The sequence below is a fragment of the Ammospiza nelsoni genome, chromosome 23, assembly GCF_027579445.1.
Source record: "Ammospiza nelsoni isolate bAmmNel1 chromosome 23, bAmmNel1.pri, whole genome shotgun sequence".
In the NCBI taxonomy this organism is placed as follows: domain Eukaryota; kingdom Metazoa; phylum Chordata; class Aves; order Passeriformes; family Passerellidae; genus Ammospiza; species Ammospiza nelsoni.
In genome coordinates this window covers 472,432-496,635 of record NC_080655.1, presented here as the reverse complement: position 1 = coordinate 496,635, position 24,204 = coordinate 472,432, and the positions used below count along the sequence as shown (strand labels likewise).

General features: G+C 51.3%; 1 protein-coding gene across 4 annotated transcripts; it reads left to right on the top strand.

Moving 5' to 3' along the window:
* Positions 1-2,466: 2,466 nt before the first annotated feature.
* CTTNBP2NL (CTTNBP2 N-terminal like) lies at positions 2,467-23,491 on the top strand. Of its 4 annotated transcripts, none has more exons than XM_059487967.1 (5): positions 2,467-2,513; positions 7,537-7,644; positions 16,995-17,225; positions 19,590-19,697; positions 20,426-23,491. In XM_059487967.1, the coding sequence occupies exons 2-5, from the start codon at positions 7,546-7,548 to the stop codon at positions 21,872-21,874; spliced, it is 1,887 nt and encodes a 628-aa protein (XP_059343950.1). In that variant the 5' UTR covers positions 2,467-2,513; positions 7,537-7,545; the 3' UTR covers positions 21,875-23,491. The 4 variants fall into 4 exon arrangements, with proteins under 4 accessions (XP_059343950.1, XP_059343951.1, XP_059343952.1 ...); XM_059487968.1 differs by lacking the exon at positions 2,467-2,513 and adding an exon at positions 2,515-2,621; XM_059487969.1 differs by lacking the exon at positions 2,467-2,513 and adding an exon at positions 3,339-3,437.
* The last annotated feature ends 713 nt before the right edge of the window (positions 23,492-24,204 follow it).

Here is a 24,204-nt window from a genome sequence, read left to right as displayed (position 1 = left end):
ATAGAATTCCACCCTTTTCCTGCACACTCATTTTAGAAAACTGAGAGATTTTTTTGGTTGTATACCATATATTTTTATGAAATGCTTTATTCCCATTTCCCTTTGGTATAACGGGATTTTTCTCAGTAAGCAACAAAACAAAAAAGGAATTTAGAGCAAGTTTCCAGCATTCACTAGTTTAAAAGCAAACAACATCCCAAGACTTAAAATCAAGAGTGCATTTTGAAAAGCAAGGCAAGGCAGTAACTTCTAGTTTAAAAAGCCCTACAAGCTTTATGAAGCTATTTTACGTGGTTCCAGAGTTTCAGGAAGGAAGGGGAAAACACTCAGTCAAACCCAGAATATATTTTTATAGCCGCAAATTTTCTAAAATGAGACTATAGATCTTGTGTTAATATGGGGAGCCTTCAGAAATACACACCCACATGCCAGCACAAACAACACACAGCTCCCGAGATGGATGTCATGCAATATTTAAAAAGAAAAAATGCATAATTCCCAGGGAGGCAGGGCTGGCTCTTTTCCCAGATGGATTCTCATTCCAACAGCATCAAGAACATGACAGATGTGCTTCTTCCTAATTGTTTGTGTTTGTGGTTTATCTCTCCTGCCTGTGATACTTCAGGAGGAATCTCTCTCTCACCACCTCGTTCCCTCTGGGAGGTTTTGGTGGTTGATGCTCCCCAGCAGGACAGGAGCCTGCTCAGTGCTGCTGAGGGTTCTACGCTGGTGCCTCCCTGGCTTCCCAAAGAGCTGAGAACTCCAGCTCTCATAGGACCTGCAGGACCTCCTGCTCCCATCCACAGGACCTGCAGCCCCCGGAGCCGCTCGCCCTTCCCTGGCACTCGGGTCACAGTTCCATAACAGGCACAGGGATCCAGAACCTCCTGCACACACCTGTGCTTGTCCTCATGACAGAATGTCATTCAAGGGACCCCAAAGCTCATCTCCTTCCACCCCTGCCACGGGCAGGGACACTTCCCACTATCCCAGGTTGCTCCAAGCCCCGTCCAACCTGGCCTTGGACACTGCCAGGCTGGCACAGACCGTTGGCAGGGTCATCCACTCGCTGGTCATTCCTGCTGCAAACATCCCTGCCTTCCTCTGGGCAGGCTGTGCCAGCACCTCTACAGCATGTTAAAAATTGCAAAGTGACCAAACAGCCTGGAGAGAGATGCCTTCCAGACTTGGAAAGCCTCTCCTGTCCTGTGCAGATGATTTATTGCCCCCTCAATGCAGACCAGTGGGCACTGAATATCTTCTTTATCTTTTAATGTATTTTTTCTGTATGGACTCAGGTATTAAAGTTTTTTACGCCTCTCAATAGCACTGATTTTAAAGGCAGCAGTTGTTTATTTGCCACCCCGAGACCACCTAGGAGGTTTAAGGCTCTCAATCCCTTCAGATGTTTGCTCTGGGTTCACCAGGTGTCCTCAGCAAGCCCCAGAACAGAGACGCTTTTGGTGCCAGATGTTCCCGGGTGAGCCTCGTGCATCCACGGCCTCTCCAGGCTCGGTTCATCTCCGGGCAATCAGCCCCGGCAAAGCCCTTCCTGCACAAAGCTCTCCTTTCTCCCGAGTTCCAGGAGCGGGGCTGGGCAGCACCGGGAATGTTCGCACCAGGATGACCCCATACACGGGAACGCACGGGAACACGTGGGAAAAACGCGCGGGAATAAACGCGCGGGAATTAACGCGCGGGAATTAACGCGCGGGAATAAACGCGCGGGAACGCACCCGCTCCCTTCTATCCCGAGCTGTGAGCGGTTTGGGGGGCGCTTTGTGAACTCGGGAAAACAGCTCCGAGCGGCGGGGCTGGGTCTGAGCGGGAGCTGCGGACGCGCGGGGGCACCGGAGCGCCGCCGGAGCGGCACCGGGAGCGCGGCAGCCCCGGCACCGGGACGGGAACGGAGCGCGCGGCCCCGGCACCGGCAACGGAGCGCTACCGGCACCGGAGCGCCGCCGGAACCGCACCGGGGAAGGGCAGCCCCGCCGACGACACGGCACCGGAGCGCGGGGCTGCGCCCGGGCTGCACGGCTGGGCGGGGCTGGGCACACCTGGGCACACCTGGGCTGGGCACGGCGGGGCTGCACATCCTGTCCGCCTGTCCCCGCCCGGTTCGCACAGCCCGTCCCGCCCGGCAGCGGCCCCGGCCCCGCCCCGGCCCCGCCCCGGCCCCGCCCCGGCCCCGGCCCCGCCCCGGCCCCGCCCGACACAGCCACGGCCGGGGGCGGGGCCCGGGCGGTGCCGCGGCCCCGCCCCGCCGGAAGTGACGCGCCAATCACGGCCGCCCGCTCCTTCTGCCGCGAACAAAAGGGATTTTCACGCGCGGCCCCGCCCTCCGCGCCGCCTCATTGGTTGTGCCCGCCCCCGCCCCGCCCTCCCCGCGGCGGATTGGCCCGCGGACGCGGCTGCGGCGGCGCTGATTGGCGGGTGGGCCGTCGGTCACGGAGGGGCGGGGCGGCCGATGGGGAGCGGAGCGGCGGCGGCGACGGCGGCGCGGGGCCGGGCAGGTCGGTGCGGCGGGGCGGGCGCGGTCCCGCTCTCGGCTCGGTCCGGCTCGGTCCGGTCCGGCCCGGCCCGTCCTGGCGCGGCGCTGCCCCTGCGGGGGGCGGAGGCAGGTGCGGGGCGGCCCGGCCCGCGGGGGCTGAGAGGGGCGGCGGCGGCGGGGCCGAGCCCCGCTGCGGGCGGGGGCGGCTGCGGCCGGGACTGGGCGGCCGCAGGCGGCGGGGAAGGGGAGGCAGCGGGGGAACGGGAGAGCGGGGCGCGGGGGCCGGGGGGCGTCACCGGGATCCGGGCGTCGCTGCCCGGTCCGGCCGGGCCCGCGCACCGAGCGGCGATGGAGCCGGTTGTTGTTCCCCGCGCCCGCCCTCCTTCGCCGCGGGCTCCGCTGCGGCGCTTCCCTTTGTTCGCCGCGCTTGTACCGGGCCGGTGCAGCGCGGGAGCCACCGAGCCCGGCCCCTGCCACCCCCCCGTGCGGTCCCCGGGCGGTGCCGCTCCCGGACGGTGCGGGTCCCCGGGCGGTGCCGCTCCCGGAGAATACAGCACCGGCCGTGCCGCCGGCGGTGTCCCGGGCTGACCCGCGCTGCCCACCCGTGCCCGTGCCGGTCCCGGGCTGACCCGCCGTTCTCACCGGGGCCGGTGCCGGTGCCGGTGCCGGTGCCGGTGCTGGTCCCGGCGGTGTCCCGGGCTGACCCGCGCTGCCCGCCGTGCCGGACCGGGGCCGGTGCCCCGCTGACCCGCCGTTCTCACCGGCGCCGGGAGCGGCAGGGCGGGCGCGGCTCCCCGGCCCGGGGTGAAGGTCAGCAGCCCGCGATGGTTTCGGTTCTGCACGGGGGCTTCAAGGACCCACACAAAATCCATGCTGGAATTTTGCTAATTTGCTTCCTTCTGAGAATTACTACAAAACCTAATGCGATGAGGATGGATTTTTGTGGGTAATGCCCTTTTTCCTTTTGGGCTGAGATACAAAGGTGAAGGAAATAGAAACAGTTCTCATTTTATCCTGGATCTCCACAGGAGTGATGCAATGCCAGGTAGCACTGTGGATACACAACTATTAGGTCTATGTTAGCATTTTTCATTACATGAACATATGTAATTATTGAAACGACTCAAACACCACTCGATACACACAGAAACAATTTTGGGAACTTGTCTGTCAGGACTTCTCCAACTGGTCATTGAGGTTCTGCCATTAATGTGATGACACGACTGCCCGTGCTGGCTTCTGGAAAATGCTGGTTCCTCTTCAGGAACACAGGAAAGACAATTAAGCTGATTCAGAATATTCGGCACTGTGGCATTGTTGCGTTGGTGTAGGTTTAGGAAATACCCTCTCTCAGAGGAGGAAGGAGCAACAAGCTTGGTTCTTCATGATGTTCTTTTTTAAAAGTGGAAGAGTTTTGAGCCAAGGGCTCGCAGAGGATCCCGAAGGTGCCTCGCCACGCCTCGGGCTGTGCTTGGGGTCCTGCCTGGGGCTCCCCTTGGGCTCCTGCCCCTGCCTCCAGCCCTGGCGGTCGGTGTATGAGGTTCCCCTGCCCTGGCACCATCCTCTGGGTGGGTTCTGCCCGTCTGTGTGTGTGTGTGAGAGCAGTGAACTGTGCCCTGGCACGGTTTCAGGATCACCCGCCGGGGCTGAGAGGGAGCTGCCAGCCTATCTGAGAGTCCCTCAAGTGGCACATGCCACAGATAACTCCCCCGCTCCGGTGGTGTGCAGACACTTAAACTGCTCTCCGTGATTATTTTCAGTGAAATACCGGGAAATAGCTTTCTTAGAAAGGTGTTATCTCCGTGGAGGGTGGGCATGGCTCTGCCAAGGGGGCTCCAGCGGTCCGAAGCTGAAAGCAAGCTCACCTTCAGGCAAGCAGAAAGTGATTATCTTTGTTTATGCTCTAAACTCTGCCTTATTGTCCAAAAATGGTGGTGTATCTCGGACTCGGGGAAAATATTTATGTAATGGGTCTAAACAACAAGGTCTTTGTGGTTTGTGATCTGTGTGAGTGCACTCAGTGTATTTCCCTGGATGTAAAGGGGTGCCGTGCCCTGGCAGTCGCTGGATCTTGTTTCTGATGCCTCTTGATTAAGGGTTTGGAAACAGAGGGTCAGGTTCCCCAGCTGAAGTGCCCAGATCCCTTTGGTGGAATGAGACACTTGGCAAGGGGGAGAACTGTGTAATTTAATAGAGTTGGTGTGATCTTTTGATAAAACATGGGACGAGGGAAGGCACAGGCGTGTGTAGCTTGAAAGAGCCTTGGAAAGGTCAGCTCAGGAGCCTGGAGGGCTGGGAAGGGATTTGGATTTGGATAGGGGAAAAGGAGCTCAAGTACATGCTTATTAGCTCTCTGATCCAGAGATGCTTCTTGTTTCTGTAAGACAGTAACAGCAAATGAATAGAGCTTTTTATCCCCCGAATTTCAGCTCCCGAGTGCAGAGTGGCCCTTGAAGGGAATGTTTGGGATTGTGGTCCTTTCAGCTTAACAGCCATCTGCCTGGGGTGCTCTGAAGGTTCCCTGAGGTCACTGGAGAGTACAGGTACATTTTGGGGGGTTTTTAGAGCAGTGCCTTTATTTGTTGCATCTGCTCCCAGTCTGTTCCCGCAGCAGTGTGAAGTGCAAACAAAGCAGGTGGAGATCTCCTGCAGCAGGCTGCACATGAGGAAGCTGAGGCTGTGCCACTGACATACCTGTAATGTCACCTCTTGTTGTTGGATAAATGATTGCTGTGCACACTGGCTCCTGCTCTTTATTTCTCTTAGGTATTTTTACATGTATATTTTAGGACAGGGCTTGTTTATGTTGTTAAGCACATTACAGACTACAGAGGCGTGGTAAGAATAGCCTGGCTTATTCCTACAATACTGGCAAGTACGAGTCACAATGGGAGTAGTTAGAATATAGAGCAGAAATTATTGCTGCCCTGACTAATGGCTTTACAATACCAAACTGCAGCTGGTAGCTGTCCTTGCTGCAAGACTGAACTGTTTGGTAGCTCTTGGGGAGATGCAGCTGCACGTTTCCACATCATCTCTTTTTTAGGGAAAAGCATGGATGCAGTCATGGTGAAAGTCCATGTCCAACACTTACTGTCCTGGGGTGACAGAATTATATGATACACTTTGTTCTAAGATGTCCTTTTCCTTCAGGTTTATAATGTCCCAGTGCCACTGTCACCTGGTGAGTGCCTGGCAATAAAAGGTATTTCCCACTGGTATTGGTGCAGTCTTAGAACCCGTGAATTCAGTCTCAGCAAGGACTGAGATGGTTTTGAAATCAAGTCGTGCACCTCCTAAGCAATGTTTGGATATTCCACATCTACAGGCTGCCCAGGGACATGCTGCAGCTTTGACATGAGCACCAACACAAACATGGTAAATATCAAAGGCTAGAGCCAGGCTATGTCTTTTCTCACTCTGTGTGGCTACTTCTTGACGTTTTAGCATTTCTTTGCTGCTTCCGTCTTTCTGAGATGGAAGTTGTAAATCACACTCCTTGCGCGGGGTCTCAGCAGAGCCCCAAGCCGTGTCCAGAGGGAGGGAGATGGTCAGGCTGGCACCTGGGCATCTCTGCCGAGGTCCATGCGCTGACCAGAGGTGACCAGCGCTGCCCTGGCCCACAGAAATGGGGTTTTAGCCAGTACATTGGTCTCCTAAGTTGTGCCTTTATGGTGAGTTTTGATCAGGGTTTTTTGACCTGGTGACAAACACGAGCAGATTTCCCAAACGTTCCACTCGTGGGTTTTCCTCTTGCCTCTGTGACTGGCTCTGCAGCAGGGACGGGGCTGTGGTGTCCAGCTCAGTCGGGTTGGAGCAGGTCCCTGCCCTGGTGTTACCTGAGCAGCCCCTGCCCAGGGAGGGGAGCCAGCAGAGCTGTGGGAAACGCTGCTGCCTGCTGGAATTTCGTGGGTGTGGGTGTGATGGGACGCTTCCCTGCCTAGCAGAGGGGCACAGAGTAATCTCTGATTCCTCTTGCTGTGTGATGACTGCAGAACTTTCTGTTCCCAGCCGCTGGAAAACTGCTCTGGCACAAACAAGACAGAACTTGCTTTTGTGTGTAACTCTCCAAGGCACAGTTATGCAAATCAGCTGTAAAGGAGCAGTGACTTCAGACAAGCTAGACTTCAGCTGAGTGTTTCAGCTGGATGGATTCTCCAGCAGGGCTAATTTAACCCCTTATCACTTGCCGCTGGAGGTTGATATCTCTGATTATTTTCTTCATGCGGCAGCATTTTCTGTTTGACACGGAGTGTGGTGAAAGATGGACATGACTTGGACTCAGAAAAGTGTATTTGATGGTTGTGCAAAGCACAAGACTGCATCAATGGGTATATTTTCATCAGAGACAAGGATTTAGTCTGAAATTATTTCTACTTTTAACAAAATAATGTAACAAAAAGGCTTATTATGGGACAGTGTTAAATGTATCAGCAAAGATGGAGGAGAATATGAAGCCTCTTTATGTGCGGTTCAGATGATGGCTCTCTTATGCAGGCAGTAAGATGATATTTAATAAATGATGCCGGTATTGAACAGTTTGAAAGAACAGTAATGAAGTGTGTATTTTCCGTGGCATTGATTTTTGTGGAGGGTTTGGGTCTGCTCCATCAGCATGGCTAATGGCATTCCCAGGAGCAGATCCAGCCCTGCTGAGCTCTTGTGGGTGGCCACGCTGGCCCTGGTTCATCTCAGCTCCTCACTGGTGTTTGCAGCTGTGGGAGGCAGATGTGTGACCACTGTGACTTCTCAATATCCTTGTTTTTCCCCTCCCCTGTTAACTTTGGCTGCTGTCCTGTGCTGTCAGCCCACACATTCTGCCATCGCCATATGGGAGTGCGTGTGTCCCTGTCCCCTGGGAGGAGGTGACAAATGCATCTTCTGCAACTGGTGCTGGGAGATGAGAGAAAACTACCCCCCCTCAGGGCAATCTGCAGCCCCGAGAGCTGGGAGCTGAGCTTAAATGAGATTACATGTCACAGCTTCAAATACTGATCTTAATGTCCAAAGAAATGCCTACTAAACTGGGTTTCGTTATTTTTCAGGTTTTCAGGATGAATCTGGAAAAACTCAGCAAACCAGAGCTACTGACGCTGTTTAGCATTCTCGAGGGAGAATTAGAAGCAAGAGATCTTGTCATAGAGGCTTTAAAGGTAGGTTTTAAGTATCAGGATAAGAAACAAACATGACAGCAGTACCACTGTGAGTTCTGCAGAGAGCTGTATCCAAGGTGAAGTTCATTACTGGTTCAGAATCCCACTGAATATCAGCAGGATTACATAGGAAATGCTGTAGGTAATTTTTGTCTCAGAAGCTGTCTGCAGGAAGCATTTTGGTATTGAAATACAGTGTTATGTGTGTTTTCATCCTTTCTGATAAAGAACCATGTGTTTCTGCTGTGCAAAAGGTCCACCACAATTCCTTTCTAGGTTTTTTCTCCTTTAGCAGGGAGGGCTGCTCAAAGCAGGAACTCTTCTCCCCAAGAGGGATCACAGATGAGTCTTCTAGTGACAATAACGTCACACTGAGTAAGAACCATCCCTGGCTTTGTGTTGGCTAAGCCTCCATAAGCTGGCACTGCTGAGAGCAGCAGCCCTGAGTGCTCAGCTCCTTACCCTTCCCTTTGCTGGCAGGAGCATCAGTGTAACCCTCCAGCGAGGCAGATGCCAGCTAAAACTGCTCCCAAAGGCACTTCCAGTCCCTGGCAGTGCAGCTGGGGCCGTGGGACAAGGCAGGGGCAGCTGCAGCTGTGATGTGAGCTCTGCTGGCCTGCACCAGGGACTGTGGCTCTCTGCTCTGTGCTGATATTGAGCTGGACATTATTTCAGAGAATACATGGTGCATGTGCAGTTCTGCTGCTCCCTGAAGGATGCCTGCTTGGCACTCAGCCTCAGCAAAGTGAAGGAAACAGTGGCGTAAATGATGGCAGGAATTAGTTGTGCCGGGGTTGAGTCTTGAAGGTTTTTTCAAGCTGAGCTGTCACTGCTCACAATGTATGAAACTTGCAGTTATTTCAGAAGAGGAATGGCAGCTTGCAGGCCTGAGAGCTGCAGGGACCTGCTTTTCCAGCAGAAGCTTCTCCAGCTTGATTCCAAGCATCTTTCAGGGGAGTGGAGGCATATCCTTCTCCAGGACAGTTGGGATGCTTTTTTGTTGTTAGCTGCTTTTGCATTTAGATAATCCTTTTATTTTGGAGGAATATTGTTACCCTCTCAAAACTATTGGTCAGGTGGAAGGTTTGATTTCTGTTCCAATACACGCTTGCAAGTCTCTGCTGTGTCCTGAGATCCATCTTTTCACTGTTGTGTGTTCAGAAAGTGTTACCCAAACAAGCCTCCCTTCAGTATTTCAGTGTGAGATGTGTACAGTGGAGCACAGAGACCAGTGGGAAGAAATGCAGCAGCTCCATTCCAGAGGCTCTTTATTGCCTACCTTCCAGTAGTGTAAAGCAATTATCCTTCCTGTTGAAATTTAACCTGCAGTTCCCTCTTGTGTGCGGAGATTAATGCACTAAGAATACCCTTTGACATAATTTGTCAAGTACCCATAGCTGAGAAGAAATTAAATGAAATTGTAACCTATGCTTGATAATTACGGAGTATAAAACACTGATCTAATGAAAGGTTAGGGCTGTTTTCCCCTTCCTCTGTCAGGGATGTGCTGCAGTGTTTCAGGGTTGTGGGGACAGCTGGGGCTGCTGGGAAAGGGCAATGGAAGCTTCAAATGCCTTGGTACCTGCTGAGGGTGATCTCAGGGAAGAGCTGCCAGCCCTGGGGTCTGCAGCACTGTGAGATGCCAGAGGTGCCAGCTGTGCTGTGCTGGAGGTGCCAGCTGTGCTCTCCTTGGCTCCAGCTGTGCTCTCCTTGGCTCCAGCTGTGCTGGAGGTGCCAGCTGTGCTGTGCTGGAGGTGCCAGCTGTGCTCTCCTTGCCTCCAGAGCTGTCCCCAGCTGTGCTGCTCCTTGGCTCCAGCTGTGCTGGAGGTGCCAGCTGTGCTGGGCTGTAGGTGCCAGCTGTGCTCTCCTTGGTGCCAGCTGTGCTCTCCTTGGCTCCAGCTGTGCTCTCCTTGGTGCCAGCTGTGCTGGAGGTGCCAGCTGTGCTCTCCTTGGTGCCAGCTGTGCTCTCCTTGGCTCCAGCTGTGCTGGAGGTGCCAGCTGTGCTGTGCTGGAGGTGCCAGCTGTGCTCTCCTTGCCTCCACAGCTGTCCCCAGTGGTGCTGCAGCCCGGGCTGGCCCTGCTGGCAGCAGCTCTGCAAGGAAAACTCTACATGTGAACTCTACATGTGAAACTGCTTCATCTGGGCAGAGGCTCAGCAGCAGAGCCCTGGCAGCTCTGCTTTCTCCATTTATTTGGAGTATACAGCCAGAGGAGCGCTGGCCTCGCGCTGTTTCTGTCCTTGTTTGCTGATAGTGGCTGTGGTAACAGCTTTACCGTGCCGCCCTGGCCCAGAGGCTTTGGTGTGACTAATTAAAGGAAACCTTGCTGATCTGTTTGCTCACGTTTTGATGCACGGAAGTGCTGCCCTGAATAAAAACAGCTTCTGAGTTAAAGATCTGCACTCCTGAGAGCAAATTTAGTTTGACTTGTACAAATTGGATAAATGGAGCAGCGGTTTGCAGCAGAGAGCGGGACCTGGGGCCGGGGCAGCTGCTGCTCCTCACACTGGACCTGTCTGACGTGGTCCCACCGCTCTCAGGTCCCCAGGGCCATGGACAGGCCCCTGTCCTGCCCTGGCAGCTGCATTGCTTTGGAACAGCAATAGTTCTGTGTCAAATGTGGGTATATTTTGGGAGCAGGTGGAGTTCAATCCTCTGAACTTTCCTAGGGGGTTGCATAACCCTGGGCCACAGCAGTGATTTTTCTCCAGCAGTTGTGTTAAACACATAGATGTCAGCGGCTGCAAATCAGGATTTTATCTGCCTGTTTGCTTCCCTCACAGTGACAAAAACACATTTCCCTTCATGGGCTAGTTTTACTTCTGCTTCAGATTTCAGTGATTCTCAGCTCTGGTTGTTTGAGCCCAGTCCTGTGGTACGGTATAGGAAAGGACAGGCACTTGCAGAGGAAGAGTACCTTAGTTTGTAAACATGTCATCTGGTTGTAGCACAGTCTGCAATAATTGATATTCCTGCACGCTTAGAGACAAGCATTTTGCATCTGGCATTTAGCAGAGAGAATCCATGCGTGCAGATGACACAGCTTAAAATAGTTTTCCTCTCCCTGATGGTATCAGGCACTTGTTGGCTGGCACTGGCCCCGTTGCTGTGTGTCAGAATGGAGCTGCTGAGCAGACACTGCTTGTTGAGCTCACTCCTTTTTTCCCCTCTCCCCAAATCCTGCCCCTTTCCTCCTTGCTGTCTGACAAACTGACTGTATTCACAATATTCTTTCCCAGTGCTTCAGTTTGCTTCCTCTGTTTTAAAAGTTCTTTGGAAAAAAAAAAAAACAAAACTTTTTTTTTTTTTTGCCTGAAAGTAGTTTCCTGTCCACTACATAAATTTCAATGTTCTCCTTGGAACAGATTTTAAGCCTGACTTCTTATTGTGCTCCTTTTCCTGTAGTTATAATTGTGTTTATATCATCCAGAAAACCCAGATGCTGTCAGAGAGTTGCATAATCCTGAGTTGGGCTCCCAGTCCTCCTTGCAGTGCAGGAAGGGTTGCAGGAGCCACAGGTTTGCCTTCTGAAATAGCACACCACGCCTGGAAACAATTCAATATTTAAATGGATCCCTATCGCTGTGTTAGAGCACTCTGTTCCCTCCCCCCTGCTTTCCATACATTAGAACTGAGGTTCTGTTTACTTTCAGAAAGCAGGAAGCAGCTTCCTGGCTTGTTCCTTTATGTTAATAAGGCCTCAGGCAATTTACGCTGGAATAGAAACTATTTTGTGTTAATGACTGGGAGCTGGTATTCATCTCTTTGCTCCTGAGTGCAGTGATGCACTATAAAGCAGTATTAATGAAAAACTAGGTGTTGTTTGTTAGTGGATTTAGAAACTAGATTTACAGCGCAGTTTGAAAAACTTAATCCTGCCTCTTGTTTAAATAAAAAGAAAAGTTCAGTAATACAAAACCTTCCTGCTGTTAAATCTTTCACAGATGGGGCAAATTGGGCTTGTGCATCACTTAGAGAGCAGCTTCCATGGAGCAGAGTTCCCTTGGGTGCTGTTTATGGAATGCAGGCATTCCTTACAGCCTTTATTGCAAGCCTGGGGAGGTTTTTGTTTGTCTCTTGCTGGAAGCAGCTCAGTTTGCCAGTCTTAAAAAGCTGATTCTGCTCACCTCCAGAGTGCCAGCGTGTGCTGGGCAGGAGCAGAGAGCTGTGGCAGTGGTTCCCTGCTGGAAGGGCTCCTGCTCTGGGTTCCCTGGTTTGGGGTGCTGTTCCCTGGTTTGGGGTGCTGTTCCCTGGGTTTGGGGTGCTGTTCCCTGGGTTTGGGGTGCTGTTCCCTGGTTTGGGGTGCTGTTCCCTGGTTTGGGGTGCTGTTCCCTGGGTTTGGGGTGCTGTTCCCTGGTTTGGGGTGCTGTTCCCGGGTTTGGGGTGCTGTTCCCTGGTTTAGGGTGCTGTTCCCTTGTTTGGGGTGCTGTTCCCGGGTTTGGGGTGCTGTTCCCTGGTTTGGGGTGCTGTTCCCTGGTTTGGGGTGCCCACAGCCCATCCTGAGCACAGGGCACCCCTGCAGCACCACCCCAGGGTGCTGGGGCAGGCACAGCCAGCCTGGCACCAAGCTCCCAGCAAAGGAAGCTGCAGCTCTGTGCTGCTGGACATTTCCTGAGGAAGCTTATTCTGTTTTTCAAAGCTGATAACAGCACAGATAACAGGTCTTACTTGGGCAGATGTGGATGGCTCTCGTTTATCAGGTCTGCTCACTCGAGGTAATGATGGCAATTAGGGCAGATGCTGCATTTGGGCAATTCACTGGTGTCTCTGTGCCTGCATTGCTGCATTTGGGCAATTCACTGGTGTCTCTGTGCCTGCCATTGCTGCATTGCATTGCATTCACTGGTGTCTCTGTGCCTGCCATTGCTGCATTTGGGCAATTCACTGGTGTCTCTGTGCCTGCATTGCTGCATTGCATTGCATTGCACTCACTGGTGGCTCATCCTGCCATTGCTGCCAGTCCCACTCCAGCATTTTGGCATTTACTTTTGGGCAAACCAGAGGTCCCCAGCCCCATTTCCCTCCTCTCTCAGGGCTTGCTGTGACCTCAGCCTGCCTTTATTCCCGACTTCTGTCTCTGGGGAGAGAAGCTAATAAGGAAGTTCAAGGCTGTGAGGAGCTATTTAAAGCTTATTCCACTCTCTGCTGCATGAAGGAGGAACTTCTGTGCAAATTATCACTGGAGAACTGCAAACTCAGTAGCTGGAGTTAATTAAGAGTGTGTTTGTTGTGTACCAAGGGTTAAAACCTGAACTCTGAAATTACAGGGAGGAGAAATTCTCTACTTGATGTCCAAAAAAACACTTGAAACAGGTCCTGGAAATTCCCTGTTTGATGTTCCAGTAAAACAAGTTGTAAAGATTACTGAACAGAGAGAGAATATTCTGTCACATAAACAAGGAATCAGTAGAAAGAAATATTTTATTTTTTAAAAAATACAGAAATAGGTTGTGGGAAACATCCCAAAACAGCCTCGAAATCCCAAGAGGAAACAGTAGCTTTTTCCTAACAAAGCAAAGCCTTTGCTTTGCCTGCCTGCACAGGAAACATCTTTTCAGTTGGGTCAGATGTTACTTCTGCCCCATAAAATCAGAATTATCTCTTCCCAGACAGACTAGCAGTGGTCCTTTGCCCAAACTGGAGCTCAAAGCCAGCCAGTTTCACATGGAACCCCCTCTGCTTATGGTAATTTTTCCAGTCTCCTGGAAGTTTATTTTTAAGGGTAGTTCACATGTAGAGTTCCTTCTGTTTTCTAAAAGCGCCCCAAGCTTATACGTTATCTTTGTTTCCTGTTGGGAGAGGTCAATTTGATAATCTTGAAAATTGCTGAATAATCCATTTAATTGTTTCTGGAATTTGAGTATTTTGTTGGGAAGTCCACAGTTCTGCATGTTGGAGATGATAGAGATGGAGGTACTAAATCAGAAGATGTAATTGCACAGAATTGCATCTTCTTTCACAGCCCCATTGCTGATGCTGGAGGTATTTGTGTCATCTCTGGTGTTCAGATTAAGTTTTCCACTCCTTAACTAACACTGCCTTTTGTAACCTTATTTCCTTTTTGTTTAACCTTGATTTTCTGTGGATTTGTGTTTTCTGTGCTGAGATCTGAGATCTAGGTTGATTTTTTTCACTTTGGGCTCACTAACAGAGTGTTCCTCCATCAAGTTCCTTCTGTTCTGAAAGCTGAACTGCTCTTTAAGGTGGAGTCCAGCTCAGACAGGCCACGATCAGAAGGGTTGAGGATTTTGATGTGAGCTCCAGTGGCAGCAGCTGGGCTGCAGAGCTGTCTCAGGGAGGGGCACAATCCTCTGTGACGTTTCCACACCTGCATAAGGTAACCCTGGGGACTGTGGCACTGTAAATGCATTTTCCACGAGGTGGCCCAGGGGCTGCTCTGCAGGACAGAGGTGTCCAGGCTGGAAAATCCCAGTTTGCATTCCCAGCTCCAGAGCACTGGGTTTGTTTGTGCAAACGGGGTGTGCTCGGTGGAGGGTGACCTGGTTAAGACTTTCTCCAGTCTAGACAACTTTAATTAAATGTTTATGCTCTGCTGGCTACTGAAGAAGAATAGCTGGACTTGAGAAAGCCCTTAATGTTATGATAGTCTCATCTGTTTGTCATGCTAGTTCAGGAAAATACTTAATTGCTCAGAGTAGCAAGGAAGAACTTCTTGTTCTTTCCCAAACAGGAAATAAACCACCCCACTGAATTCGGAGCGGGTGGTTTATTCAGAGTTCAGAGCCTGTGAGGAGCAGAGGAAAACGTGGCTTTGGTTACACCTTCAGCACTGCAAAAATCACCTTGATCTCAGATTTTGGAGCTCTTATTTGGTAGAATAAGACTGCCCTGCACAAAGGCAGGGTTTGTGTGCGCAGCTGAAGCACTGGTGCCCTTCTGAAGGGTCCCTGCCGTGTTCCTGGGTGGAATGGCAGCACTGGGATGGGGTGGCATTAAACGCATCTGTCAAAGCAGTGAGGCCAGCTGGATGGAGATCCCAGTTCATATTTACAGACTTATTAATGCTTGAGTCACTTAGAAACTCCCTCCACACTTATATGGAGCTTTCACTGAGTCACTTTTATAAACACTTCAGAAAAACAGAAGATTCCCTGTTCCTAAAAAAACCCCAAACCTGTAGTTTTTCCTGTGATTCATTAAACCAGGGCTGCCCCATTATCCAGGGCTGCTCTCCCATTTCCAGGGCTGCTCTTTTCCTTCCTCTCCTTTTTATTATTGTGCAAAGTTAGAACAATATCTGAAGCTGTGATCAAAGTGCCCACAGCTCCTGACGGATATTGCTGATAGAGAGGGAGGGGTGTCTGTGAGGGTGAGCTGTTCCTCTGTGTGTGTTTACTGCAGGGTTAAAATCCAGCTCCAAACTGGACTCACAGGGTGAATGTCTATAATTTGGTCATGGAGAAGATATTTTGGGTTGGGTTTTTTATGCCTCTTGTCAAGGTAATGCAAACACTTTTCCTTTTAAGAGCAAAAATGAATTTTTTTAGTTTATTTCGTGTTAATCACATGGCTGCATTTCAGAATGCAGGTGGGACCAGCAAATCTCACCAGCTCTTTGAGTGAAGCCAAGTTGTGTTATTTAACTCTCAATGTTATTTAACTCTCAGTGTGGCTGTGCCAGCTGCTGTGGGGATGCTCCATGATTCTGGGACTCCTGCTCGAGGGAAGCATTTGTGGTTTTGATGCTGGGCCATGGCAAAAGAGCCATTCCAAGAGGCACTGGCTTCTGAGCTGTCTTTCATTTGAGTCAGGCCCATCTTTCCTGTCTGAATGCCGTCCCTGTGCAGCCCCATCAGCAGTGGGTGATTTCTGACGTTTGCCGCTGCTGTTCATGAGGGTTTCATGCGAGGCTGGCACGGCTGGCACTCAGAGCTCTGTTCAGCTGGATGCCATGCCCAGCTGCAGCAGAGCCTGGGGCTCATTCAGCGCCCTGCACCAGCTCCAGAGCTGCTGTGCTTGCCTGGCCGTGGGAGATGTGCTGGCTGTGCTCTGCAGCCGGGAGCAGAAGGTGGAGCACACCTGGGGAGGTGCAGACAGCGTTGGTTTGGAGCAGGTGCCCCAGGGAAAACGTGTGTGCTGTGGCAGGAAAGGGCATGGAGGGTCAGAGCCCTTGAGCAGGTCACTCATGCTAAGGTCTGTTCTGCATTAAACACACTTCAATCAGGTCCTGGGGCTCCCTGCTGCATTTCAGTGGCGCAGAGGGAACCCCATCTTCCTCACTGGGGACACACCAGTGCAGAACAGAGGAGCCGTGTGCAGCCTGCAGGAAAGAGAAGCTGTGGCCTGTCCTGGTAGCAGTGCTCACAGAGAATCAGAGGACCCCGGCTGCAGTCTCATATCCAGGTGTTGTTTCTGGCAGGTGCCTCAGCCCTGCTGGGCGTGGCTGGTGCTGTCAGTGACACACCACTGTGGGGAATGGAGCTCTGTCACAGCTTTTCACAAATGCTCAGGGTTCAGCCCAGAACCACTTCACTGGAAATCAGTGATTAGATTTCTCTGAGCCAGGGTGCCTCTGAAGGCTCTTTTGAATCTACATCTGGTTTTCTGTGTCTTTTGTTGCATAAATATTTGGTTTCTTATCATGGTGGTGAACACACAGATAATACTTTCATATCTGAGATTTTGCTTCATTTTTAGACCTTTGCAGTCATCATTGAATAGAATAAGCCTATGGGTATCCTGACAAACAGATTTCCATGGAATGGCTGATTCATGGAATGATTGGGGTTGGAAGAGAGCTCTGAGCTCTTCGAGTCCAGCCATTAAGCACTGCAAATGCAGAGCCTGGGATGTGTGAGTTGTCTTAATTCCTACAAGCACCAAAGGAAACCTCATCGTTCCTGTCTTGAGAAACTAAACTCTGTTTAGTCTGGATGGGAGCATTAGAGATTTTATTAACAATTCACAGACTGATGGCTCTTGCGAGAGTGAAACTTTAATTGCTCAACATGAAATTCTTTGATGGTGACACAGCCAAGGAAAGCACACAACTGCTTCTTTCACTGATGCGACAATAAATGATTAAATCTTTTGTTGAGCAAGAGTTGGTACTTACCTTCTTTCCTTTCACAGCTGTGGAATGCAAGCCGTGGCCCTGGCAGGTAGCTGTGGTATGAGGATGTTTGTAGACTGGATATATTTGTGGAGGTGATGTGTTTTTAAGCAAGATTTGTCTTTATTGCCTTTATTTGTAGCAGATAACAGGATATGAATCAGACTGTGTTAAATTCTCTTTAAATGGAAAACTGGGGAAAAGGAATATTAACTACAAAGCCCTGTTTCTTTAGCTATTTGAGTATATTAAAATGCAAATTTGTTTTTGTGTTGCAGGCCCAGCACAGGGACACATTCATCGAGGAACGCTATGGGAAATACAACATCAGTGATCCACTGATGGCTCTGCAGAGAGACTTTGAGGCGCTGAAAGAGGGGAACCATGGTGAAAAGCAGCCAGTATGCTCCAATCCTTTGTCTATTTTGAAAGTGGTGATGAAACACTGCAAGAATATGCAGGAGAGAATGTTATCCCAACTGGCTGCTGCAGAAAGCAGGCACAGAAAGGTAGGTGTTGCCTCAATTAGGATGTGCAGAGGTTACAGCTGCATTTTAATAACAAGTCAACTTCAGCAAAAACACCTGAGTTCCTGAGGCTTGGTAACTGGAAGGACTTTGCACCTTTGTTTAAACTTCTCACTCCAGAGGATGCAGCTGGTGAGCTAATTAGTTGTAATTCCAGAATTTGAAATGCTTTTGTTGGGACACACCAAAGAGGATCCAGCTTACAGCTGGGTGGTGTAATGCTTCCCAAAATGCAGGAAAGGCTTTCTGGAAGTTGGAATTCTCAGCAGAGCTGTCACTGTTCTGCCTGGGACTTGTTCTCTGTGGTTATTGAAGAGCTGCTGCCAGGGGAAGGCACTCCATGTGCTTCCCTAAGGAATATGGACTGACCAAAAGTATTTTTCTTGCCATTTGGCCTCTTTAATGAAGCACCTGTTATTCTTCACACATACCCTTAATGTATATTGACACCAATAAAGTGTTTGGTCATGTGTCAGACCATGCTATCACAAAAATTGATGTCACTAGAAGTAAAAACAAGGCTGGGTTTCACTTTTCAACCAAATATCCAACTAAGTCATAGAGTAAAATCAGATATTGTATCACCTTTTCCTCTTCCTGTCTTCTTCAAGTATACAAGGATGTATACTTGATAATATTTAAGCATTATTTGGAAGCTTAAATTTCAGGAAGACTGAGGAGCTGCTAAATTCATGGTGAGCGTGTGTTGGGAGAGCTTAGTTCTGGTGATGGGATAAGCAGAGCCTCTTGGGAAGTTTGTATTCTGGCTTTTTTGTTAATAGCATTTCAATTATTCATGTAAATCAGTGTTAAAGCTGAAGGAGCTCCTTCACTGGGCCCTCATGGGAAGCAGTTTCACTTCAAGAGCTCATCTTGTTCTTAAGTGGAAGAGCAAATTAATGTTCTTTAAAATAAACTTTGCACTGGAGCCCTCAGATCGCTGTGAGGCAGGGGAGCGGCCAGTTGGGAATTGCTGCAGAGCCACACAGGGCCTGTCCTGCTCTGGAGCCCTGGGTCTGCTCTTGCTGCACCTCTGCTCCTGCTGGCCCTGGAGCGATGGCCCTGCCAGGAAATTCTGACTTGCAGGGGACAGGAGGCACAAACTGGAACACAGGAATTTCCAGCCGAATACGAGGAAAAACTGACTGACTTTGAGGGTGACAGAACCCTGGAACGGGCTGTGGAGGGCTTGTGGATTCTCCTTCCCTGCCAGCGTTCAGAACCCTCCTGGGCTGATCTGTGCAACCCTGTCCAGGGCAAGGGGGTGCACTGGGTGATGCCCAGAGATCCTTCCAGCCCTTCTGGAATGAGGGCACCATTCATGGCATGAACCTGCCAAGGATATTGCACAGACTGGGGGAAAAGCATGCAATTTAGACATTTAATAGTAAAATACGTCCAGTGTGAGGTTTCCATAACATCTTTCCCAAACTGACTCAGTTTGACCAGATAATAACACATTGGACTTGTCCAAAAGCTGCTTCTCTGTGACTTGAGTTGAGCTCAGGTGTCTGGAGCTGCAGTGGTGGCTGTCCCATGGAGCTGCTGTGGTGGCTCTTCTGTGTCACTGGAGCTCCTGTGTCCCTCTGGAGCTGCCCAGGTGTCTGTCCTGTGTCACTCTGGAGCTGCCCAGGTGTCTGTCCTGCGTCACTCTGGCTCTCCCGTGTCCCTCTGGAGCTGCCCAGGTGTCTGTCCTGCGTCACTCTGGCTCTCCCGTGTCCCTCTGGAGCTGCCCAGGTGTCTGTCCTGTGTCACTGGAGCTCCCGTGTCCCTCTGGAGCTGCCCAGGTGTCTGTCCTGTGTCACTCTGGCTCTCCCGTGTCCCTCTGGAGCTGCCCAGGTGTCTGTCCTGTGTCACTGGAGCTCCCGTGTCCCTCTGGAGCTGCCCAGGTGTCTGTCCTGTGTCACTCTGGCTCTCCCGTGTCCCTCTGGAGCTGCCCAGGTGTCTGTCCTGCGTCACTCTGGCTCTCCCGTGTCCCTCTGGAGCTGCCCAGGTGTCTGTCCTGTGTCACTCTGGCTCTCCCGTGTCCCTCTGGAGCTGCCCAGGTGTCTGTCCTGTGTCACTCTGGCTCTCCCGTGTCCCTCTGGAGCTGCCCAGGTGTCTGTCCTGCGTCACTCTGGCTCTCCCGTGTCCCTCTGGAGCTGCCCAGGTGTCTGTCCTGCGTCACTCTGGCTCTCCCGTGTCCCTCTGGAGCTGCCCAGGTGTCTGTCCTGCGTCACTCTGGCTCTCCCGTGTCCCTCTGGAGCTGCCCAGGTGTCTGTCCCCTGTGCCCCCGGAGCTGTGCACAGCTCTGCTCCCTGCCTGCCTGCTGGGGCCCTGTCCCTGACGGCTGCTGTGTTTGGGCAGGTGATCCTGGACCTGGAGGAGGAGCGGCAGCGGCACGCGCAGGACACGGCCGAGGGGGACGATGTCACCTACATGCTGGAGAAGGAGCGGGAGCGGCTCACCCAGCAGGTACCAGCACAGGGCAGGCTGGGCTGGAGAGCAGCGGGAGCTCCCTCTGCGAGGCGCTCCGAGCTGTTATCACCCTGACATGGAAAACAGCCCTGCCCCACTGCTCGGCGTGCTTTGGTAGCTGAGCAGTGCTGGAAGGTATTAATAGGCAATCAAATGCTTTGAAACCTTACTTCAGCCTGAAATCCGAGGAGTTGGGAAGAATAGGATTGCATTTACAGTTGATAGCTCCCTGCAGTACTCAAAATGCAGAATAAGTTATGGAAGATCTCCTGGGGGTGTTGTTCAGAGATGCTAATAAATATTTAAGCCACTGTTTTCTGTTACTCAAGCCTGTACCCTTTGTTAAGCATACATAACACATCAGCATTTTAAAGCCTAAATGCCTTTAAAAGGCAAACTGACAAAGTGGTAAATGAGGTGGAAGGAAGCTTTGCTTGTTCTGTCAGTGCATGGCAGACTGGGTGTGTGTCTCACTAAAGGCCAGTCGAATTTCACACAGGATAAAACTACTAGGAAGTAATAATTGTTACTGTGTGCAGGCTGAGTTGTGCCAGACTATTTTGCTGATTTCTGGTGCAATAACCTCTTTCTTATCCATTGTCATTTTTTCCTGTGTAATTTCTCCAAGATGCACAGTAAACCTGCTCCCTTTTGGGGTGTTTCTCTTCATTTGCTTTCAGGAGGTTTTATGGTACCCTTAAAATCTCTTTTGTTCTTACCTTCAGGTGGAGTTTGAAAAGTCCCAAGTGAAGAAGTTTGAGAAAGAGCAGAAGAAGCTGTCGAGCCAGTTGGAGGAGGAAAGGGCACGCCACAAGCAACTGTCTTCCATGCTTGTTGTGGAGTGCAAGAAAGCCACTGCCAAAGCAGCTGAAGAGGGCCAGAAGACAGCAGAGCTGAGCTTGAAATTGGAAAAGGAGAAGAGTAAGGTGAGTAAACTGGAAGAGGAGCTGGCAGCCAAGAGGAAGCGGGGCTTGCAGATGGAAGCACAAGTAGAAAAGCAGCTCTCAGAGTTTGACATTGAAAGAGAGCAGCTGAAGGCTAAGCTGAACAGAGAAGAAAACCGTACAAAAGCACTCAAAGAAGAGGTGGAATGTCTGAAGAAAGCCCTGAAGGAGCTGGAGGCTTCCTGCCAGGAGCACAGTCCCCCCAAGGCCGTGCATCCCAGCCCCTCGGTGACGTCCAGGGGGGTCACAACTGACAGTCCCCCAGTGAAGTCAGTGTCCTGCCAGACCGAGGGCCTGCAGGCAGAGCGAGCAGCCCCTGCCAGCGCCAGCAGAGCTGCCCACGCCGTGTTTGCCAGCCCCTCTGCCCCCGCTCACTCCTATGCAAAGTCCAACGGGCATTGTGACACGGACGGGCAGGTGGCTGGGGACACGAATGCTGCAGAGAGCCCAGCTCACAGGGAGAAGCCTGCCGCAGCCCCAGAGGGTGCCGTGGAGAATGGGAGCTCCCCTGCAAGAACAGAGTCCCCGGTGCACCAGCTGCCCTCTGCTGGGGCGTCCCTGTCCCCCAGCAGCACAGCTGCCTCCTCCCTCACCCCGTCTCCCTGCTCCTCCCCAGTGCTGGCCAAGCGCCTGGGGGGAGCCTCTGCCGGCAGCCCTGGCTACCAGTCCTCCTACCAGGTGGGCATCAACCAGCGCTTCCACGCGGCCAGGCACAAGTTCCAGTCCCAGGCCGAGCAGGAGCAGCAGCCAGGGGGCCTGCAGAGCCCCCCGTCCCGGGACCTGTCCCCCACCCTGGCCGACAACTCGGCTGCCAAGCAGCTGGCGCGCAACACGGTGACGCAGGTGCTGTCCAGGTTCACCAGCCAGCAGGGCCCCATCAAGCCCGTGTCCCCCAACAGCTCGCCCTTCGGCACGGACTATCGCAGCCTGGCCGGCGCCGGCAGCCCCAGGGCCGAGGCCGGGCACTGCCCCAGCCCCGCCAAGGTCTCCAGCCCGCTCAGCCCCTCGTCTCCGGGGGTCAAGTCTCCCACCATTCCCAGGGCCGAGAGGGGGAACCCTCCGCCCATCCCTCCCAAGAAGCCCGGCCTGGCTCAGTCGCCGGCTGCCGCTGCTCCCCTCGGCAAAGGCTCCTCCCTGGGTGCCCCCGGGGACGTGGCCAGCAGCTGCTCCGGCAGCACCGTCGTGTCAAATGGCAAGGACCTGGAGATCCTCCTGCCAAGCAGCAGCTAGTCTGCAGAAAACGGGAATGTGACATTCCACAGCTTAGCTTACCCTGCAGCTAAGACATTGTTTTTCCACTCCATGTTATTTATTTCCATAGTAGCAGATTCTGTCTGTATAAAGCATTTAGTATATTTTTTTTTTCCTTTTTTAATAGGTAGGAAAATATTTTTGTTTATGAAGAAACCTTAACTACAGCTATACAGTAGCCTCCAAATATCTCATGGCAGCAGTCAAATCATTAGAGATAACAACCATAATCATGTGGTGGGACCTATCAAGCTCTAATGGGACTGAAATGCTACTTTTAAATTATGCAGAAATAATTTTTGCAGACTTTTTTATTCCAGATGAACATTTTATAAAAGTGCCTGAACTAAGCCTGCAATATGAATGTGATTCTCGGGAAAAGGTGAGGAGGGGAACATCTAGCTGCAGAAACAAATTCTTCTGAGTCCTGAATGTTGAAACCAACACTGGTTTTCCTTTTAATTCTTTCCATTTGCTAAGGTAAGTTAGCAAATGTGCTACAGATTCTGCCAGGTGAGCACCAATCTGGTGCAGCCAGCCAGGCTGTGTCCTTCAGGACACAGCTCCAGCTATTTGAGGAAGCACACAGGAATTTCTTGGGATAAAATTTAGTTGTGATATCATCCAGATTACTTCTCTGTCCATATAGCTCTTTGTGCTTTCCTGCCAAGATGCCTGTGTGCTTACATGGCTCAACTCTGGTTTCTGGTGTATCACCTGGAATTTTCAAGCTCTTCAAGCATTCTACTGTTGTGTGTAGAACTTCTGAGAAAAGGATCTTTCTGTTACTTGGCAAAGATCTCACTATTACTTGAAAAAGTAACTCATCCATCCAGTACAGGTTTTTTGCAACACCTGTAAATGGGATCTTCAACTTTAAACAAAAGCAATAATTTTGTTCCCCATCTGTGTCAGTTAAGTCTGACTGACCTGGATTTTACCCACTAGCTGTGGCTAGCTTTCCTTGGCTGCAAATATGGAACCAAATCATTGCTGCTGTGGAATTAAATATGTGGATATGTGTGTCACACACATACATGCTAAACACACAGTGTGTTAGGAAAGTATTTATCTCTTCTTGACCTTCTGCCTTATATGAAGAAGACATGGCAATTCACTGAGATTTAAAAAAAACCCTCAGTGAGGAATTGCCTAAGTTTGAGGCAGATCTTGTGTGTGGAGAAGTATTTGGACCCAGGAGAAGCAGGTGGTTCCTGTGCAGAAGTGTTTGCTGCAAGAGAACCAACCGGCCCAGCACAGTGGTTTTCTGAGTCATTGTGCTGAGAAGCCCAGGACAAACAGCACAGATCAGTGGCACAGGCTGAGAGCACAACCCCGAGTTAATGATCTCGGTGTTGGACGTGAGCTGATCCTAAATTTAGGAACTGGACTGGCTGCTCGGTGCCATCCAGCGTGGAGCCCTTCCCTGGGCAGCAGCGTGGTGTTTGCGCAGCTCCCGGTGCCAGAGACACGTTATCCTTGGGGAATTCTCACTGTTCCATTAGGCAGGGTCCCTCTGTGCGGGGAGGATGCCTGTGCCATCGAGGGGCAGAGCTGCCCGTGCTGAGAGGTTCCCATGCAAGGAGGATCCTCTGGGCTCTGGGCCTTTTGTGCTGTGCCATGCAGGGGCAGAGCTGCTCATGCAAGGAGGTTCCTCTGGGCTCTGAGCCTTGGAGCTGTGCCATGGAGGGGCAGAGATGCCCATTGCAGTGAGGTTCCTCTGGGCTCTGGGCCTTTTGTGCTGTGCCATGCAGGGGCAGAGATGCCCATTGCAGTGAGGTTCCTCTGGGCTCTGAGCCTCTCTCTGCTCGGGGGTGGCTGCTGCTGGAGTGACCCCACGCAGCCAGGGCAGGGCTTTAGAGACTTGCACAGACCTTTTGGGCAATGGTATTACGGGCTGTTGTTCCTAATCCCATGGAACAGTCTGTGCATTAACAGCAGGGACACAGAGGCAGCCAGAGCTGAATGGGCAGGGGCTCTTTTGGAAGCACATTTATTACTTTATTAACTAAGTGTCCACAGCGGATTTTTTAGCTCTTGCTGAGAGTAAAAAAGGATGGGCAGGTGGATTTTGGCCCATGTATCCCTTCTGATTGAAAAGTGAGGCTTTTGTATACACTGCTTTAATGAGTTTCTTTACTTTTACATTATTCTGACTGGTATTATCCCCCTTCTTTATTGATAGCTCTAGAGAGAGAGATACTATGATGAAGTCTAATAGGAAATGCACTGAGTACTGTTTCTTCTAAAATATAATATGGGAAGGGGTATGCAAAAGAATGTATTTTTGCTAGTAGACTAACTTCTGA

Excerpts from the sequence above, each read along its gene's own strand:
- CTTNBP2NL (XM_059487966.1), top strand. The coding sequence starts at position 5,795 with ATGTTTGGATATTCCACATCTACAGGCTGCCCAGGGACATGCTGCAGC. Across the intron at positions 5,870-7,536 it reads TGAGCACCAACACAAACATG|GTTTTCAGGATGAATCTGGA; the intron begins GTAAATATCAAA and ends GTTATTTTTCAG. Across the intron at positions 17,226-19,589 it reads CAGAAAGCAGGCACAGAAAG|GTGATCCTGGACCTGGAGGA; the intron begins GTAGGTGTTGCC and ends GTGTTTGGGCAG.